Genomic DNA, 21,747 nt, shown 5'->3' on the forward strand with positions numbered 1-21,747 from the left:
TTTTATGTATATGGTGATTCATAGTTTACAGTGAACCTCTATGCAAGCACCGATGTAACTCCCCTGTTTATATTATATTGAAATATGAACACCACACATTCAAGTGCCTAGAATAGTAGCGTTTCTATAATAACTTCCTTTTTCTTTCTCCAGTGCTTCTACTGAAGGATTATTGAACCGCCAATGCATTTCATGTAATTTCATGAAAGAACAATGTACATATTTTGATGCCAGTTTTAGTCCCATGAATCAATATTTCTTATTATTCTGTGAAGGTAAGATAATACATGAATTCTGATATAATATATTTTATTCATTGTATTTGGTCAATATCTGTTGGTATCAGCAACTATTACTCTAGAAGATTTCATAATCTTAATTTATAAATTTTTGTTAATAGGATATACATTATATATAGACTTACTGAGATACAATTTTTTACATATTTTGTATAGAAATAAAAAATGAGAATAAGTCAATAAACATGCACACATAATTAATAAGTGCTATTTGAACATGAGCAACTTTAAAAGGTGAACAAATATATTTACATCAGCGAGGCCATGCCACAATCATAAACTAATTTACCTAGTCTTTAGGAAAAGTAATAGTCTAGTCTTCTTGTTAAAACAATGCTTTGGTTGTTAAGAGATTTAGGATCTGTGGAAATTTAGGACCTATGGAAATTGAATTCCCCTGCTTCAGAGTTCTTCAGTTCTGGTCAATTACATTCACCATTATTACTTCTTCTATCTTGTAACAATATGCGTAGTCTTACATGTTTATACAGTATCTCTACAATATATTCATAGAAATCATTTTCCTTTTAATATGATACTGTATTTTCCAGAGATTAAATAGAACTCATGTGTCCTCTTATAATATGAAGAGTTGAGTGCTACTACTGCAGCTGATATATTAAGCTGTCCTTTTTTAAGACACAATGAGAGATATACCAAGACTTACTTTTTGACATTGTTTTTCTCTTGATATATGAAATGAAGTAATCAAAAAAGAAGTCCTTGTTTAATGACACCAGGAAAAAAAAATTAGTTTTAGATGGGATTCCTTAGAGAAGTGAAGTTTCAAGATAACTTTTTACAGTAACAAATTAGCTAGTGTATTTTAAATATTTGAAGATTATGGTTAATGTATTTTTAAATTAATATATAGTTACCACCCAATTTTAAACTTTTCTTATGGATGAACTATTTCAAATATGTGTGCTTTCTTTTTTGGCTGAGTGGCAAATAGAATTTGATCTTGGATCAGTGGATGAGGGGTGAAAGGGTTGTGAATCAGCTTTCTGAACATCAGTGGCTAGTCTATAAAAGACGAGAGATAAAGAGAAAGCATGTAGAATTGGCTAAAAACATAGAAATATAGAACATTTGGGGGAAGAGAGAATCTTAACAATAATCTCTGCAAATAGTTTCCTTCTTATATATTCTTACCCTTCTGAATAAAATGCTTATAAATAGGAATGAAAGCTAGTTATCTGGTTTCTGTTTTGTTATGTTTTAACCACGAAGTGCTTCCATTTGGGGGAAAAAAAACTATTATGTAAACTTTCTAATGATTATTACTTAGACATCTTTAAAAATATTTATACACATATTTTTAAATTCCAGGTCCAAGGGTCCCAGTGGTCAGCCTACATAGTACGGACAACCCAGCAAGTGAGTACGCAAGAAGACAATTAAGAATATTTATGGTTGGCATTAGTCTTAGACATCGTGTTATCTATTCTGAGTCATATCCTCTATAAATTCTTCTTCAAAAAATCCCCACCATGAGGAAAGCTGCGTGTATACCATCAACTTGACCTTATGTATGTAAGAGAAACAGTAAAGCAAGAGATATGAGCCATGTTACAGGTGGGAGGTGAATCTTATATGCCCAAAATAGGATATCTACTACCTAAGTCAAATAGAGTTATTGATGAAACAGGTACATTTTAGCTTACTGGCCTCCTAATGTTCTGGTTCATTCTTGCCTGGGCCTCACATAAGTTATTCCTCCAGAATAACCTTTTGAAGACATTTCAGAAAATTATGAAAAATGTGTTATTTTATATATTTTCTATCCTGTTTGTTCCAGATATCCAGGTTCTTCTAGTTTTGTATATGCACTTTTTCATTTATGCATTTATTCATTTGTATATTTGTTAGGTTTGTTAAGAGATCACCTACTTTTGTCAAACAATGTGACAGAGTCGGAGGGTATATTGAAAGAGTGTCGTGTTCAAGAACTTACAGTAAAGTAGATAAATAAATGCATGGTTGAGCTTATCTTAAAAATGAATAATCAGATTTCATCCTGCCTTCCTTTCTCTTTCCTTTCTTGCATGTTTGTATCCTTCTTTCATTTTTTAAGTTTTATTTAATCAATGCTTCTATTCTGTGATGATTTCACATAAGCTACTATAATCTAATAATGGCTCATATTTATTGACTCATTTGAACTTTGGAACACCTCTGAGATAGTTAATTTGATTATCCCTTTTTACAGGTGAGAAAAATTAGTCTCAAAGAGGTTAAGTAGTAATAACTTGGCCAGAGTCATACTAATAAATGGCAGAACCAGGGATCAAATGAGACAGTCTGACTCGAGAATAGGTTTGTAATTCACTACAATATAATAACTACTTTTTCTATTGTGCTTTTGCCTCATGCATTGCATACTCTTATTTAAGTAGGAGTCAGTTAGGTGGCTTGACTTAGAAGATATATAGGTAAAAAAGTGTATAAAAAAAGGTTGAATGACAAATATCATTTTGAGAAAACAGACCAAGACCATTTATATTCTTCAAATAATGTCATATAGACACTTAGTGCATGCCCGAGGCAACAAGAAATTTCTAAATTTGTGTTGGGTTTTTGTGTGGCTGAAAGATGGTTTAGCACACATTTTAGTTTCTATTTATTTCATTATTTCCGTCTTCAGTGTAAACCTTAAAAAGATTATGTTAAGCAAATCAAATATATTCAATATTAACTCTAACGGCAACAATAATGATCATAGACAGTATGGTTGATAAAATGGAAAGAAGGTTGAATCTCATAGATAGAACAATCAGTGTATAAAATAAGTCTATCACATGCTTTTTGTGGGATCCAAGACAGTGTGTTAACATCTCAAAAGATCAGTGTCCTCCGAGGCAAATAAACAAATGTGTTTGCAGTGAAGATGAGTAATATTCATGACATATAGGACACACTTAATCAATAACTATTTGTGTTACACTGTATATCTTGCCTTTAACAAAGGATGATTAAAAATTTTCCAATCTGATTTTAATTTAATTTTATCCTGTTGTTACAAGGCAATGTCTTTTCTAATAACTTCTGCTGCAAATTACAAAACATTTCTGTCTAAGGGAAATCATGTTATTTTCCTGTTCAGAAGCCAATCATGTTTGTCTCAAGGTCAACAAAAACAAAAAAAGGCTATGAATAGTGGTCAAGTGCTTAATTTTCTTTTCAAAAGATAATTACTTAGGGAGATAAAATTTATAGTCACTGGCAAGTAAATCTTTGGGTCAATGAAAGCAAATATACCAATGAGTAAGTCATAACTCATTTTTGGGCCACATGAAGTAGAATAGTGCATGGAGAGAAAATTTAAAAAAAGAAAAAGGAAAATATTTAACAAGCATGGAAAACCTTTAAACCCACTAGTTATCAAAGAAACGCAGAAGAAACTACTGCCATGTAATTTTTCCTAACAAATTAATAACATTAAAAGTTTACATTACTAATAAAGATAGAATGTGGTAGAAATGTTAATTATAACATATTAAAATTAATAGTCAAAACTTATTTCTTTTGTTTTTTTGAGACAGAATTTCACTCTTGTTGCCCAGGCTGGAGTGCAATGGTGTGATCTCAGCTCACCGCAACCTCCACCTCCCGGGTTCAAGCAATTCTCCTGCCTCAGCACCCCGAGTAGCTGGGATTACAGGCATGCATCACCACGCCCAGCTAATTTTGTATTTTTAGTAGAGGCGGGGTTTCTCCAGTTGGTCAGGCTGGTCTTGAACTCACAACCTCAGGTGATCTGCCAGCCACAGCCTCCCAAAGTGCTGAGATTACAGCTATGAGCCACCACGCCTAGCAGAACTTAATTCTTTTATATCATTTTTTCATTTTTGTAGTTTACACTGAGAAAATAATTCTAAATGGAGAATATTATGACAAAGCTATTGAAAATAGAAAAAGACGTTATAAATAACAAATAATGGGAGTTTGTAAATACATTTTAATGGAATATTACTCAGTGCCCTGGGCATCTTCCATTTGTTTTTCCAGAACCACTTTTAACTCTCAATTCTTCTCTTCGATGTTCTCTGGCCTAGAAGTACTTTCTATAGATGACTTAGGTTCTGTTGCCCCATGGCTTCCAACTGGATTCAACCAAAGGAAATCTTGTAGGCAACTGGAAAGAGGGAGAAAACTGCTCTGGGTTGTTTATTCCACCAGCCCTGTTCCTATGGAGTCACCACAGGCTGGCTGTGACCTTTGGCTGAAGGGAATCTTCACCCTTGACCTTCAGGCCCAGCCACTGTTTTCTTGAAGTTTTCTCTTTTCACTGTGTTTCTGCCAGGTTTCGGTATCAGAATCATGCTGACCTCATAGAGTGAGTTGGGTAGGAATCCCTTCCCCTTGACTTTTTGGATTAGCTTCAGTATGATTAGTAGCAGCTCTTCTTTATACATTTCATAGAATTTGGATCCATCTGGTTCCAGCCTTTTTCTAGTTGGTAGGCTTTTTATTACTGATTTAATTTCATAAATCATTATCGGTCTGTTCAGGGTTTCAATTTCTCCCTGGTCCAGTCTTGAAAGGGTGTGTATGTCCAGGAATTTATCAACTTCTTGTAGGTTTTTTAGTTTGTGGGCATAGCGGCACTCATAATAGTCTCTGAAGGCTTTTTGTATTTCCATGGGGTCAGTGGTAATGTCCCCTTTGTCATTTCTGATTGTGTTTATTTGACTTTTCTCTCTTTTTTCTTAGGCTATCTAGCAGTCTATTAATTGTATTTATACTTTTGAAGAACCAACTTTTGGTTTTTATGCTTTTTCACGTATTCATTTCATTCAGTTCAGCTCTGATGTGGTTTTTTTTTTTTTTTCTTCCTCCTGTAGCTTTGGGATTGATTTGCTCTTGTTTTTCTAGTTTCTCTGAGTGAATATTCACCATTTTTTAAGCATTTAAAATTAAATGCTTAGGATAGCTTCTTTGGAAATATACTAATGTTTAAATAATCGGAGTTTCTTTACATTTTAAACATGTAAAAAACCTCTTAGAACATCTAGTCTTCCAGATATATATAATAGGGGAAGATATTTACTTACGAAAGAGGTAGTTTGATGTGCCTGAGGTTACACATAGACAGCATAGTCCAATGGGAGAAACATAAAATTACATGCTTATAACAGTCTATGATTATGTCTCTAGTAAAAGTGCACACAGTTCAGGACAAGAGGAAGTCAATGAGAAGACATTTTCAGAAAAACGAATGTGTGTATACAAACATAAGAACGCATAAAAATGTTCACATTTGCAAGATAAACATTGTTCATCATAGCTGGAACAAAACATTTACTAAAAGAGAAAAACTATATGAGGCCAGAGGGGCAGACTGGAATTGGATTATAACTCTTAATTTTTCTAAGTAGTTTGGATTCAATCATATTTATTCAATGATAAACCTTTGACATTTTATTTTATTTTTTTCTGGCCATGGAGTAACTGGAAATAGACCTGATTCCCTTGTTTCCTTTAATAATAATAATAAAAAAAAAGAGTAAAGAAAACTGGACAAAATATACAAATCAACTGTTTTCAGACATTCAACAATAGCCAGCATGGGTCTCTGATCCCTGAAAGAAGGAAACAAGTACAATTAGTGTTGTAAGTTCTCTGGCTTTCTTGTTAATAGAAATTTCTGAACTCCAATGCAATAAGGAATAAACTAATCATAATACAATGATATCTCTGAGTTGAGGAGACAGAAAATGATATTCAGAAAGATTGAGGCTTATGGAATGTTGAGGAATGGTATGGAATTTTATGGAATTGAGGCTTATGGAAAGATGAAACTGGAAATGAAGAAGCCACATGGAGAAAGACATCTGCATAGGGCTGGAAGAGGGATCACCCTGAATCAGCTGCTGAAAATACCTAGCTGAGTAGGCATAGGAAGATGCTTCATGAGTGTAGGCAATGCCAGAGCTCACAGAGTGGTGGGATTTGCTCAAGTTATAATCAGCACAGTAGTGGAACATTTACAAGAGATCCCAGAAGTGTCCTGCCTTTTGTAGTGCTAAACTAGCCATAGAGCAAAGGTCATTCAAATACACACTAAAAAGATTTCTTTAAAAGTCTTGAAATGGTCAACCTGCCTGCAACATATGCCAGAACAAAGTCCAACAATTGTTAAAAGATCACAACAAAACCCAGGCTTTCAAAATGTAAATGTCACAATGGTTGGTATCTAATAAAAAATTACTAGCTTTGTGAAGAAAGTAGAAAATATTACTCGTAAATAGGAGAAAGATTAGTGAATAGAAACAAACTCAGAAATGACAGGGATGATGGAAATCACTGGCAAATACAGTAAATTAGCTGTTACAAATACATAAAGCCATCAAGGAAAGAATGAATGTAGAGAGAAAACAAAGATAATATATTTTTATAAAAGAACTTTGTGAATTGAAAATAAAATATTTGAAATATAAACTTCACTGGAAAATACTAAAAACAGATTAGAGGCTGCCGAAGAAAAGATCAGTGGACTTGAAACAATATCAGTAGAAAATTTCTTGACACAAATAGAAAAGGAATGAAGAAAGTAGAACCTAAATTAACCATAGGCCAGTGTCTACATCTATCATATTTGTAATTAGAGTCAGAATGGGGCAAGGAGACTTGCAAAAAATATTTGATGCAATAATGGCCAAAAATTTTCTAAATCCGATGAAAAAGTTAAAAAAAGTTCAACATAACGAAAGCAAGATAAATGTCAATAAAACCACACTAGCGCACATCATTAGCAAATTATGCAAAACCAATGATAAAGAAAAAAATTTTTAATAATCAGAAATTAAAAGACACATTACATCCACATATTATACACATAGTAAAAACGAATGACTACAGACATCTCATCAGAAAAAAGCAAACTGAAAGACAATAGAACAAAATACTGCAAATGCTGATGGAAAACCAAACTGAACTAAACAAAAATCCTTAATAGAAAAACCTAGAAGATATTTCTCACTTAAAAATGAAGACAAAAAGAAAGTTTCAATAATAAAAGAAGTGAGAATGTTCTGTCATCAAACTTGCTCTTCTAAATAACAAATTGATCAATAAAAACTAAATTATTAGAAAATATTTTGAGCTGAAGGAAGATGAAAACACATCAGATTCCAATTTACGGGTAACTACAGCTGTGATTAGAAAGAAATTTATGACTCTAACTTATTATATAAAAATAAAAACACAACAGATCCCAATTTAGGGGTTACTACAGTTGTGATTAGAAAGAAATTTATGATTCTAACTTATTGTATAAAAAGAAAAGGTTTAAATCGATAATCTCCTCTTTCACCTTAAGGAATTAGAAAAAGAAGAGCAAATTAAAACAAAGTTGAAAGAAGGAGATAAAAAATGACTAAGAAGGAAATGATATTGAAAATAGACTAGCAGTAGAGAAAATGTATGAAACCAAAAGTTGCTTCCCTGACAAGATCAATAAAGTTGGCAAAATTCTAGTGAGAGACATGAAGAAAAAGAGAAAAACGTAATGCCATTAATAAAAGAGATGATGTTTATACAAATGCTATAGATATTAGAATGACAATAGTGGAACATTATACGTAATTTTTTTGCCAGTAAATTAGGCATCTTAGATGAAATGAAAAAATTCCTTAAAAGACACAGATCACTAAACATTCACACGAGAAGAAATACAGTATATAAATATGCAATTAACATTCTCCTCACAAAGGAAACTCCAGATTCAGCTAGTTTCACTGGTGCATTTTATGCAACATTTAATAAGTTAATACCAAGTTTACACAAACTCTTTTCAAAAATATAAGGCAGGCCAGGCGAGGTGGCTCACGCCTGTAATCCCAGCACTTTGGGAGGCCAAGGTGGGCAGATCAAGAGGTCAGGAGATCGAGACCATCCTGGCTAACATGGTGAAACCCTGTCTCTACTGAAAATACAAAAAATTAGCCGGGCGTGGTGGTGGGCGCCTATAGTCCCAGCTATTCAGGAGGCTGAGGCAAGAGAATGGCATGAACCCGGGAGGCGGAGCTTGCAGTGAGCCGAGATCACACCACTGCACTCGAGCCTGGGCAAAAGAGTGAGACTCCGTCTCAAAAAAAAAAAAAAATAAAAAATAAAAAATAAGGCAAGTATTGACCAGATTCCAAATCCGGACATATATATTAAGAGGACAAAAAAAAAAAAGATCAAATTTTCTCATGAATTTAGGTGCAAAACACCTTAACTAAATAATAGCAAGTCAAACCTAGCAATTATAGAAAGTATGATAATTTGTTATGGCCATATTGGGTTTACCCAAAGATTCTATGTTTGCTATAACCTTCAACAAACAATGTAATTCACCGTATTACACTGACACCTCAAAGGATTTTTTAAAAACTTGAAAATTTTGTCAAACAATAATAATAATCAATTAATAGGCGTTCCTAATCAAGATAAGATAGAAAAGAAATTCCTGAACTTCATGAGTGATATCTGTAAAAATACTACAGCTGACATCATGCTTAATGGTGAAAGAATGATGCTCCTGCCTGAGGACTGGGAAAGTCAAGAATGTTTGTTCTCACTCCTTCTGTGCAACATTGTGGTAGAGGACTTAGCCAGTAAAGTGGGTAAGACAAAGAAATATATGCAGTAAAACTGTGTTTATCTGCAGAAGACATACTGTGTACAAAACAAAAAGGAAGGAAACACAAAATTGTGGAATATACACACAATAAACTATTAAAAATAAGTGAGTTTATCATGGTTACATCTGTAGGCCAATACACAAAATTCAACCATTTCATCAATGAAAATGCAAGATTTAGGAGTATTTTTAAAATGCTGTTTAAAGTAACATCAAAAATCCATGGAGTATCTCGGAATAAATCCGATAAAAATGAATACCTCCTCTAAAATCTGTATAATCCTGCTGGTAGAAATTAAAGACTCAAATTTCTACAGACATAGACATATATATCTGTATACAATATGTACACATGGATATATGTGTATACAATATGTATACATATGCAAACATATATGTGAATGTATATATATTTATGGATTAGAAGGCTATTTTTATGATGTAAAGTCTCTCCAAATAGATCTACAAATTTAATACAGTGCACGTACCTAAAAATTCCAGCAAGTTACTGATGTCTACTTCATGTTTTATCAAATTTTTTGATGTTTCATTTTTGCTATTTCTCTATTACTGTATTTTCAAGGTCATTACTCTTTTCTTCTTCAGTGCCTAATATTTTATTAATATCACCCAGTATATTTTTCATCTTAGATCATATAATTTTCATGTATTTCAGATTCTGCAGTTTTTATTTTTAGAAATATATAACATGCTCATGCTTTTTCTACCTTATTAAACACCTGAACTACAGTCCAGGTGTCCTCATCCTGTGTTTCTGTATCCCTTTTAATTGGTATAGGTACCTAGATATTGTGAACCGCATCTCATTTGGTGCTAGATAATCTTGTATTTTGCTAAAATATTCTTAAGCAGGTTAACGATATGATCAGATTTGCATTTTGAAAACATAAATGATAAATTTAATATAGAAGCAAATGAAAAAGTTTTACTGGCATAATGAAGCTTACTTAGAAAACTGTTGTAGTAATTCAGAAGAGAAATGTTGAGTTAATCAGCACAGTGCCTGCCAAATGGTAACAAGTGGATAATTTTTTGTTGTGTCACACTGATTCTGTTTAATGCATAGGAGTTAGCTATTTACACTACCCTTTTTTGTTTACAGAATATTTTACATTGGAAAGCAATTCTATGCTGAAGGAAGCTATCCTGAAGAAGAAGATAGGAAAGCCAGAAATTAAAATCCTTCATATTGACGACTATGGTAAAGTTTTGTGCATGCTATGTTATTCAAGAACAACTTTCTCTGCGTCTTATAGTTTTACCTGTAAATGACTCTCCATCTTTAATATTTTGCTCTTTCTTTAAAAGAACTTCCTTTACAGTTGTCCCTTCCCAAAGATTTTATGGACCGAAACCAGTATGCTCTTCTGTTAATAATGTAAGTATTTTATTTGTTTTTAAAATAAAGGAATCTAAAGATTTTATATTTTTGTGTCTCACATGACAACATTTGATTCAATAAAGAAGAGAAGTCCTATGTGTGTAGTTAATCAGGACAGCTGTCTGTTGTCTAAATTCCTCTAGAAGTCCATCACTAAATCATGTATAAAGATGTGTAAATTTTTTTGAACTTCTTGCATCCCACATGGAGTTTGGTGCTACTGCCAGGAATAGTGACACTAAATAGTTTGATTTGTGGGTGTCTGCTTAGCAATTACTCAAGCCCTGTGCTCTTTATCAGTTGTTTATGCAACGTTGCGGAACAATGCAACATTGCGGAACATGTAATTCCACTGCTGAAACAATGGGTTATGTTTGTATCACTCCTATTGATTTTTCCTCCTGCATGCATGGCCTGCAGTAAGCTGCTCCGATGCTCAGAAAACTTGACTCAAGTTTTTTTCATCTTGAAATTGACTTTGAAGTTAAATATCTTTATACATTTTGTAAGGCTATATCATGACTATATGCTATTAGGCACCGAGGCCCCTAACATCTAATGCGTAACTAACTTGATATTGGTTTAGCATTGTGTTCCTGAGAGTTATAAGTTATTTCCCTTATTAATATGATCAGGTAGCATATTGATATAATAGTGCTTAAAACTGTCTAAAATTATGTCTTTAGATATAATAATTTCTTTAGATATAGTATTTAGAAATAGTAAATATGAAAATAACATTGCTTATTATGATCACTGAGTATAGTGGATGAGTATTCAGTCTGTGGAATCGGATTTCCTGGGTTCAAATTCTAGTTTTGCTATTTATTAGCTGTGTGTCCTTGGGCAAGTTCCTTAACCTCTTACAAGGCTAAGTTTCTCTAAATATAAAACAATCATTACAATACAACCTGTGTTTCAAGACTGCTTTGTAGATTGAGTGAAATACAACATATAAAGTCCCTTAAACAGTGCCTAACACATATGATTCTTATAATTATTGGGATTATAATTCTTTTTTGTATAGACTGCATTTATTTTATTTAGATATTTTAATATATACAAGCAATTTGTCCCTTTATTTTAACAAACCACATAATACAGAAATAATATAATATTTAATTTTCTCTCTGACTCCAGTGTTCATTTCTAATTCTAATTATTCAGCTTTGTATAGTTTCTCATATCCAAACTTTTCTCCCTTGTCCCTAAAAGCCAGGAAGCTCTGAAAGTTCTTAATGTCTCCTTGAGGAAGTTCTTATTTGCTGTTTCTTAATTCATTGTTTTTTTTTTCTTGTCTTTTTTACCTAGTTTCTTCTGGTCTATTTTAACTGTATGTATGATTTACTGAGGAAAAATGTTTAAGGCACTAAAACGAGACAAAAAGAAAGCAAAAATCAACCCCGTCTTCTATCTCAGTCACGTCTCCCTTTGGTAAAAGGAAATGTTCTTTTGATTCACTGAAAAATAAACTTTCTCAAGGAAGGGACATCCCTCAGGCACATCCTAGGCATCCCTCAGTATGTGATGACCTTCTAAATGGAAGATAAAAGACTGCCCTTGAAGCATGATATTTATGCAGACGAATGTGTAGATAATTATGCCCACTTGCGTATCCACCTGCTGTAGGGCAGTGTCACACATAGGGGGAAAACCAAATAAGAGTTAACAGAATCTCTTTGTTTTCTGAAACAGATAAGCTAACTGGCTCATCTTGGCATCAGACTTGTGTTTTGTTCCGGTTGATTTTTAGTTTATAAGAGGAATATAAGGACCTACACAAGAAACCAATTTGAAGACTTCTCTTACTGGCAAGGGGTACTTAGGGTTTTTTTGAGAAGTAGGATTTTGGAGCAAAATGCTGGTTTTGGAGTCAGGTAGAACTGGGTTCAAGTTGGAGTGCTGAGATTTAACAATACACTGCTGAATTTTTTGAATCTTCTGTTGCCTTATAAATAAATTGGGGAAAATAACATGGGATGATATTTCTATTTCAATATATTACCATAGTGTTTGGTAGAGCATAAGCACTTGCAGATAGTCTTTAATAAATCGTAAGCAGAATCATAATTATTATTAGTATGGTGCAAAAGTAATTGCAGTCATTATAAATGGCAAAATTATAAGTAATTGCATTACTTATAAATGCAAAAACTGCAATTGCTTTTCTGCCAACCTAATATGGATAATAGTATTTTAAAGTATTTAATGTGATTAATATAAATATTTAATGTGTAATTTAATGCCCATAAAGTTATTCAATAGACAGACACTACTAAAATAGATAAAGTAGTGCAGTCAGACCCATAGAATTTACTTTGCTACTTTTTTGGTTGATACAGGAAGAATGAAAACGAGTATAAAATCATTTATAGTTATACTTTGTTATATGTAGTTATATATTGTTTATACTAAATATTAATTGACATTATCCACACTTTTGGGTTTTAGAGGGAAATTATCAAAAGCGTCACAGAATTTGACTTACAAAATCCAAAAGGAGAATTTCTTTTTTTTAAATTTATACTTACAATATGATCTATTCTTCTAAATTGCATGATTATTTCTAAAACACTATGCTTGGAAACATATAAGGGTCAGAATAGCAAAAGTAGAAAGTGTTTTTTAGGAATTTTAAAAACTGCCCATAATTTAAAGCCATATATTTTCTCAAGCTTAAAAACTGTTTTCAGTGACAAATTGACTTCCCATTCTAAAAGTAATAATAATTATTATTTTTTTCGCAAATGAGCAATTAGACAGTGATGAACAATAGAGTGACTATCATTTAAATGAGTCTAAGAGGTCATTCAGTGATTTTGGTGTCAGTACTTTATTGCTATTTTGTGCCATATATCTGGTAGCCAACAGAATATGAGCCATTTCTTGATCTATAGTGATGGGTTTACATCCAAGGAATTATATAATGAATGCATGAGTTAGCGTCAGGCTGCAGCAAGCACCTGAGTGGCTGAAAGAAAGAATGCACTGGAAGAAAGTGGCCTCTGGCAATTTGGAAACCCAGTTCTGCTCAATCTTCGTTATGGATCTTCAAAAGAAATGGTCCTCTGACCTCCCTTGCTTGGTCATATGTTTTGAAACTCAAACTTAATCTCGTAACATTTAAAATGTAAGTGAATCAAAGATCAATGTCAATGTCACATTAAAAAGAGTATGCGGGATGGAGTACATACCACATTAATATTTTTACTGTAGAATATTTTTACCATAATGGAAAATCTAAGAAGCATTGGCACCATAGATGGATCTCGGTGACCTGAGTTTGCTGTGGTCTCTACGGAGTCATGATCCCCTTTTTCTGAACAACTCCTCCAATTCTGCCTTCAAGTGCCTATTTGTTTTACTCCTGCCTTTCTGTTTAACATTATAGGGAGCCCTTAAGGACCCGGAGTCCTTATTCATTTTTAAACTTATTCTATACACATCTGTATTCATTCCAGTTCTTATAACCTCGTATTGTTCTTTTTTAATATTATTCTTACTTCCTACTCATGTTTATGTAATTTAATACCATACACGTCTACCACATTGCTTTTACATATGAGAAGCTGTGTTAATGGCTATGGGGAGATAACAAGATTGCAAGCATCTTGAAGTCTATAATAGTTATTTGGGTTTGTTCAGTCTATCTCCGCAATGCCTAATACACAGAACTTACTGACTATCCTGTAATTACCAAATAGTGCCAAGACTGAAGGTGTTGTGGAAAATGCCCTGCAGTTGCAGACGTTCATTTGGTAAATAAACAAATATGAATCTAATATGCTTAGATGCTGGTAAAAGCAATCCAGAAGGTGGTACTGTTATTTAAAAAGAAGGGATTTTTGTTTTTGTTTTTATTTTCTGTCCCTCTGAAGAGGAGCAGCATCAGCTCAGGAGTTTATTTCAGTACCAAGGGCCCGTCATCTCTTCCCATTTTCTACTTTTTCATGCTCAAGTTATCTTGCCACACTCGTTAAAGGTCTAATAAGGGAGGCAGTAAATGTTCAACAGATTATATTAACTTCCAGAAAGCAACATATGCTATCTTGCCTCCATGACTTTCTTTCCCTTCTCTGAATTCACCTTCCTTGAAATCCCAAGAAATTCATGGTCATCCATCAAGTCTTATCTTCCTGGAGCTTTCTTCCATTCTCCTCCTCTGTCAGCCTATGGATCAGGTCATTCTAACCAGACAGCATTATTCATTTTTATCTAGAGTCTCATCACTGAATGTTCTGTGTATCAGAATCCTATAATTGGGCCATCTTGGTAGAAGTGATCTGTTTTCTATATAAGTATTCTTTCAAACAGCATGATATAAGTAACTGATCATTCACAATGAGGGAATATATTCAGTTATTCATATCCAACAGTCAAGATATCATCACTGCTGGTTTGTTATACACACATTTCATTTCCTCAAACAACTTGAAATATTGTTTAATATTTTAATTAGCATCAAGCTTCAGAGAAGTCAGACATCCTATCTGGATGATTGAACTCTAATCTGCTATACTATTCTCTACTTACACTTCCTTTCTTTAGTTTATTGCTTTTTGCTCTCTCTCTTTTAGTTGCTTTTCCACTCTGCTGCTAGGTTGAACTTGGCAAAATCCATATCTGAGAATGTAGCCCTCCTATCTAAAATCTTCTCATTATTCATTCATCATTGATTAAAGCTCTGCGTTTTCCCTCATACTACGTAACAGGCTTCATGATATATTTTCTATTTTTCTCTTCGTCTTTATCTCACATCAGCCACCCCCAAAGAGAAATCCCATCCTTTAGATAGACTGCTTTGTTCTGGGGAACACCACCACTTCAATCATCACTTGTGTTTTCACATAGCCTCCCAGTGCCCTGAGTTTGCCTGCCCACCTGGAGAAGTTCTCTTAAGACTTCCAGACACACTTCCAGATAACTTTATGCACACCGCTATTACAAACATGTAGCCATACCAGATTACAACATTTACTTTGCTTTCCCTCCTGTTAAACTGCCAATTCCTTTTGAATAGTTTTGCCATACCGCACTAACTGGAGCATTATTTGATAGAATAAATGAATGAATATATGAATACATCAATGAATAAGTAAACAAATCAAATAACCCTGAGTTTGTCCTCAAGAATGAATTAAGTTGAGATGGGGAAATGGATAAATAAATGATTTGTGAGTTTATAATTGATTTCTGTATGGGTCCATTTGTCTGCAATTTAGTTTCCCACTCAGAATGAGACGCGAGTTTCTAATTTCTCTTATAGTCTTTCTGGATAGGGCTGAATATTGATTGATTTTCATGCTGTCTCTTCACTGTTTCTTTTTACAATTTTTTTTACCGAGCTTAAGATAATAAGAATTGATATTAGCTACCATTTATTGTTATTGTGCAAAGAGTGTCTTGCTGAGAATATTTAGACAGCATCTTTCATCCTTATAGAAATCATCCAAGGTGAATACTACTGTCCTCATGTTAACACAAGGAAACTATAACTAAAATAGGTCATGTATGTGTTCCCCCAAGTTCACAGAAGGAAAAGTTAAGGTTTGGACTCAAGTTTTATATATCTATTTTCTGTATTAAAACCTCTGCTGTATTACCCAATGCTGCCTGCCTGCATAGTCCACCGTATTATGATAATTATTGGCATATTATCAAAGAATGATGACTTGAATCAGAAGAGGCTTCTCTACTGCCAAATTCTTATGAACTTTTCTTCTTTCCACTGAACAGTTTATAATAATTTCTGGAATATAACATTTTCCACATGTACTATGTTAATGCTTTGGTGTAAAGTATTGATTATACAAATCATGACTGAGTTCATGAATATTCCACAAGAGAGATCAAATTCTCAGCTCAGATTATTTAATAAAATTCTGAATTCTCATCAAAATGTTCACTTTGTGGGAAGTCTTTTCTACTCTGTATTTGTTTCATAGATTCCTAGGGTTTTCGCAGATCAGATTGTCAGAGGTGAGTTCATTTTGTTTCCCAAGGATGAAGACATGTATATTCCAATAACCTCCAACATCATTTGATCTTCTATTTGTTCATGCCAAATACACATCTACTTTTACCCTCAGTTTCTTGCAAAAATAGTACATATACCGTCTGATGTGGGTGAAAGAGATAGCTTGTTGATATTAATGTTTGTCTCAAAGAGGGATTATGATTGCTTTGCCATATAATGAGGTTCAAAGCTTAAATTTTAGGTTTATCATTTTTGTATCTTTGTCATTTACATGGATGGAGAATGTACCCACACTGTAATACATAGAAAATGACTAAGAAGAAAAAAGCCAGTGGCATTTAATCTTGTTAATAGAAGGGGAGAAGGTGATCATTTGCTTCTATTCTTTTCTTGAACATATTTAAACTTGTTCTTTCACAATTTGTAGATAATGCATCTTCAATGTCAGCATTAACTTCTTACTACCACTATTTAAAGTTGTACAAACTCAAAGTTGCTGTATTAAGAAGGTGACATGGGGAAAAAACCCAAATTTAGATAAATTTATAGATAATGCCTAAGCTATAATATTCATTTGGTGTTTATTTTAACTGGAATATATATGTATGTGTATATATGTGTGTGTGTATATATATATATACACGTATATGCACACACAGAAACACACATGCCATTTTAGGTCTTCTGTTAACATAGGTTTTAGATATGCATGGATTCACAGAATTATATGAATGATATAATATGGTTTCATATGAATGATATGGGCTTATTAATAGTTCCTATTTAAAACTTACATGTATATGACATATTTACAGACACACTACTGAATACTTTTTATAAGAAATATTGAACTTCGTAATTTACAAAGTTCTTAGTTTTAGATGGTCATATAAATGTAGTCATTAATGTAAGGGTAATTCATATTGAAATCAGTCTCTTTTTCTGTTTTAATTAGTTATTTATTTCTAAGAAAAAACATATTAGGATATAAGATTAACTATATTATTAGTTTAACATGACTTTGAAAGGTGAAGTTAAAAATACCAAGATATAGTGTATTCTTTCTTGGTAATCCCACACATCTCCACATCAGAGGAATACATCAATGACATTATGTTATTCCAGGATTTTTTAAATAATATATTCTTTCCTTTTGACTTATATATAAAAACAGTACATTATGAATCATGTAAGGCTGTGTAGCATGTAAGTCAAAGTGTGTCTATGATGATGGGAGGCTAGGCCAGAGCTCCAGGCTTTTCTAGTCCAACACACATATATTTTTGAGCAACAAGTAATGTGCAAAGTTCCCTACTAAAAATTACAGGGCTTCTAGGAGATATAAAATTTGGGAAGAAACTAATAATTATTGTATTTTTAAAAGAAAACCACAACCCAAATAATACAATTGTTATTAATATAGTAAAGTTTTAATCAACGTTTTGATTTGGAATCATTCAGTCATTTTCAGCATCGGACTTTAGCACTTGTTCTTCCTCTTTGAGGGCATTCTCTTATAGCCGTTTTTTCTCATTTTTAGCATGCCATTTTAATCAAAATTATAAACCTGATCTAGCTGTAGCCTTCTTCATTAATCCACTATTTGAGTCCATGTCTTTGTAGCCTGTATGATTAGAGCTCTCAGTTGTCACCTGTCCCTCAGTAACATGGAGGAAGCATAATCAATTGGAAGTTGCTAGATCAGCCGCAACTCACCCTAAAAAAGTGCTTCCATTGATTTTTAGCTTTTTTATTAAGGTTCCAATATATTGCTAAGACTTTTTCCTTACTTATAAGAAAATGTGGCTCTGATTTCCTCTAGACATTAATACCTTGCGAAAGGCTGTGTCTGCGCCACTATGACAGTGCATTATACTGACATAATCTCCCTGTTTTTCATCACATAGAAAACATGTCATACAAAATAAATCTATGTTGCACAAAACATGCTGCATCTTTGGGAATTAAAAGTGTTGAAAATTATATTGATACATGTATGTTAATGTATAGGTTATATATATTTTAATTTATAAGGGCACACAAAAGAAGTCCATCTATATAACATGTAGTTTACACACTTCCTATGCTTTTATTTTTTCTTTTTTAATTAATATTATTATACTTTAAGTTTTAGGGTGCATGTGCACAACATGCAGGTTTGTTACGTATGTATACATGTGCCATGTTGGTGTGCTGCACCCATTAACACGTCATTTAGCATTAGGTATATCTCCTAATGCTATCCCTCCCCCCTCCCCCCACCCCACAACAGGCCCTGGTGTGTGATGTTCCCCTTCCTGTGTCCATGTGTTCTCATTGTTCAATTCCCACCTATGAGTGAGAACATACGGTGTTTGGTTTTTTGTCCTTGCGATAGTTTGCTGAGAATGATGGTTTCCAGCTTCATCCATGTCCCTACAAAGGACATGAACTCAACATTTTTTATGGCTGCATAGTATTCCATGGTGTATATGTGCCACATTTTCTTAATCCAGTCTATCGTTGTTGGACATTTAGGTTGGTTCCAAGTCATTGCTATTGTGAATAGTGCCACTATGAACATACGTGTGCATGTGTCTTTATAGCAGCATGATTTATAATCCTTTGGGTATATACCCAGTAATGGGATGGCTGGGTCAAATGGTATTTCTAGTTCTAGATCCCTGAGGAATCGCCACACCGACTTCCACAATGATTGAACTAGTTTACAGTCCCACCAACAGTGTAAAAGTGTTCCTATTTCCCCACATCCTCTCCAGCACCTGTTGTTTCCTGACTTTTTAATGATCGCCATTCTAACTGGTGTGAGATGGTATCTCATTGTGGTTTTGATTTGCATTTCTCTGATGGCCAGTGATGATGAGCATTTTTTCATGTGTCTTTTGGCTGCATAAATGTCTTCTTTTGAGAAGTGTCTGTTCATGTCCTTCGCCCACTTTTTGATGGGGTTGTTTGTTTTTTTCTTGTAAATTTGTTTGAGTTCATTGTAGATTCTGGATATTAGCCCTTTGTCAGATGAGTAGGTTGCGAAAATTTTCTCCCATTCTGTAGGTTGCCTGTTCACTCTGACAGTAGTTTCTTTTGCTGTGCAGAAGCTCTTTAGTTTAATTAGATCCCATTTGTCAATTTTGGCTTTTGTTGCCATTGCTTTTGGTATTTTAGACATGAAGTCCTTGCCCATGCCTTTGTCCTGAATGGTGTTGCCTAGGTTTTCTTCTAGGGTTTTTATGGTTTTAGGTCTAAAATGTAAGTCTTTAATCCATCTTGAATTAATTTTTGTATAAGGTGTAAGGAAGGGATCCAGTTTCAGCTTTCTACATATAGCTAGCCAGTTTTCCCAGCACCATTTGTTAAATAGGGAATCGTTTCCCCATTGCTTGTTTTTGTCAGGTTTGTCAAAGATCAGATAGTTGTAGATATATGGCATTATTTCTGAGGCTCTGTTCTGTTCCATTGATCTATATCTCTGTTTTGGTACGAGTGCCATGCTGTTTTGGTTACTGTAGCCTTGTAGTATAGTTTGAAGTCAGGTAGTGTGATGCCTCCAGCTTTGTTCTTTTGGCTTAGGATTGACTTGGCGATGCGGGCTCTTTTTTGGTTCCATATGAACTTTAAAGTAGTTTTTTCCAATTCTGTGAAGAAAGTCATTGGTAGCTTGATGGGAATGGCATTGAATCTATAAATTACCTTGGGCAGTATGGCCATTTTCACGATATTGATTCTTCCTACCCATGAGCATGGAATGTTCTTCCATTTCTTTGTATCCTCTTTTATTTCCTTGAGCAGTGGTTTGTAGTTCTCCTTGAAGAGGTCCTTCACATCCCTTGTAAGTTGGATTCCTAGGTATTTTATTCTCTTTCAAACAATTGTGAATGGGAGTTCACTCATGATTTGGCTCTCTGTTTGTCTGTTGTTGGTGTATAGGAAGGCTTGTAATTTTTGTACATTGGTTTTCTATACTGAGACTTTGCTGAAGTTGCTTATCAGCTTAAGGAGATTTTGGCCTGAGATGATGGGGTTTTCTAAATATATAATCATGTCATCTGCAAACAGGGACAATTTGACTTCCTCTTTTCCTAATTGAATACCCTTTATTCCTTTGTCGTGCCTGATTGCCCTGGCCAGAACTTCCAACACTATGTTGAATAGGAGTGGTGAGAGAGAACATACCTGTCTTGTGCCAGTTTTCAAAGGGAATACTTCCAGTTTTTGCCCATTCAGTATGATATTGGCTGTGGGTTTGTCATAAATAGCTCTTATTATTTGAGATACGTCTCATCTATACCTAGTTTATTAAGAGTTTTTAGCATGAAGGGCTGTTGAATTTTGTCAAAGGCCTTCTCTGAATCTATTGAGATAATAATGTGATTTTTATCTTTGGTTCTGTTTATATGCTGGATTACGTTTATTGATTTTCGTATGTTGAACCAGCCTTGCATCCCAGGTATGAAGCCCACTTGATCATGGTGGATAAGCTTTTTGATGTGCTGCTGGATTCGGTTTGCCAGTATTTTATTGAGGATTTTTGCATCAATGTTCTTCAAGGATATTGGTCTAAAATTCTCTTTTTTTGTTGTGTCTCTGCTCGGCTTTGGTATCAGGATGATGCTGGCCTCATAAAATGAGTTAGGGAGGATTCCCTCTTTTTCTATTGATTGGAATAGTTTCAGAAGGAATGGTACCAGCTCCTCCTTGTACCTCTGGTAGAATTCGGCTGTGAATCCATCTGGTCCTGGACTTTTTTTGGTTGGTAAGGTATTAATTATTGCTCCAATTTCAGAGCCTGTTATTGGTCTATTCAGAGATTAAACTTCTTCCTGGTTTAGTCTTGGGGAGTGTATGTGTCGAGGAATTTATCCATTTCTTCTAGATTTTCTATTTTATTTGCGTAGAGGTGTTTATAGTATTCTCTGACGGTAGTTTGTATTTCTGTGGGATCAGTGGTGATATCCCCTTTGTCATTTTTTATTGTGTCTATTTGATTCTTCTCTCTTTTCTTCATTAGTCTTGCTAGCGGTCTATCAATTTTGTTGATCTTTTCAAAAAACCAGCTTCTGGATTCATTAATTTTTTGAAGGGTTTTTTGTGTCTCTATTTCTTTCAGTTCTGCTCTGATCTTAGTTATTTCTTGCCTTCTGCTAGCTTTTGAATGTGTTTGCTCTTGCTTTTCTAGTTCTTTTAATTGTGATGTTAGGGTGTCAATTTTAAATCTTTCCTGCTTTCTCTTCTGGGCATTTAGTGCTATAAATTTCCCTCTACACACTGCTTTGAATGTGTCCCAGAGATTCTGGTATATTGTGTCTTTGTTCTCATTGGTTTAAAGGAACATCTTTATTTCTGCCTTCATTTCATTATGTACCCAGTAGTCATTCAGGAGCAGGTTGTTCAGTTTCCATGTAGTTGAGCGGTTTTGAGTGAGTTTCTTAATCCTGAGTTC

General features: G+C 33.9%; 1 protein-coding gene across 9 annotated transcripts in view; it reads left to right on the top strand.

The window, feature by feature from the left end:
- DPP10 (dipeptidyl peptidase like 10) overlaps positions 1-21,747 on the top strand; it is a 1,401,293-nt gene that overhangs the window by 1,348,496 nt on the left and 31,050 nt on the right. For all 9 annotated transcript variants that reach the window (XM_063595113.1, XM_063595114.1, XM_063595111.1 and 6 more), the window contains 4 exons: positions 154-275; positions 1,632-1,679; positions 10,055-10,153; positions 10,261-10,330. In XM_063595113.1, coding sequence (XP_063451183.1) covers positions 154-275; positions 1,632-1,679; positions 10,055-10,153; positions 10,261-10,330 — 339 coding nt within the window. The remainder of the gene's footprint in view (positions 1-153; positions 276-1,631; positions 1,680-10,054; positions 10,154-10,260; positions 10,331-21,747) is intronic.

The sequence above is a fragment of the Pan paniscus genome, chromosome 13 (genome assembly GCF_029289425.2).
Source record: "Pan paniscus chromosome 13, NHGRI_mPanPan1-v2.0_pri, whole genome shotgun sequence".
NCBI lineage: Eukaryota > Metazoa > Chordata > Mammalia > Primates > Hominidae > Pan > Pan paniscus.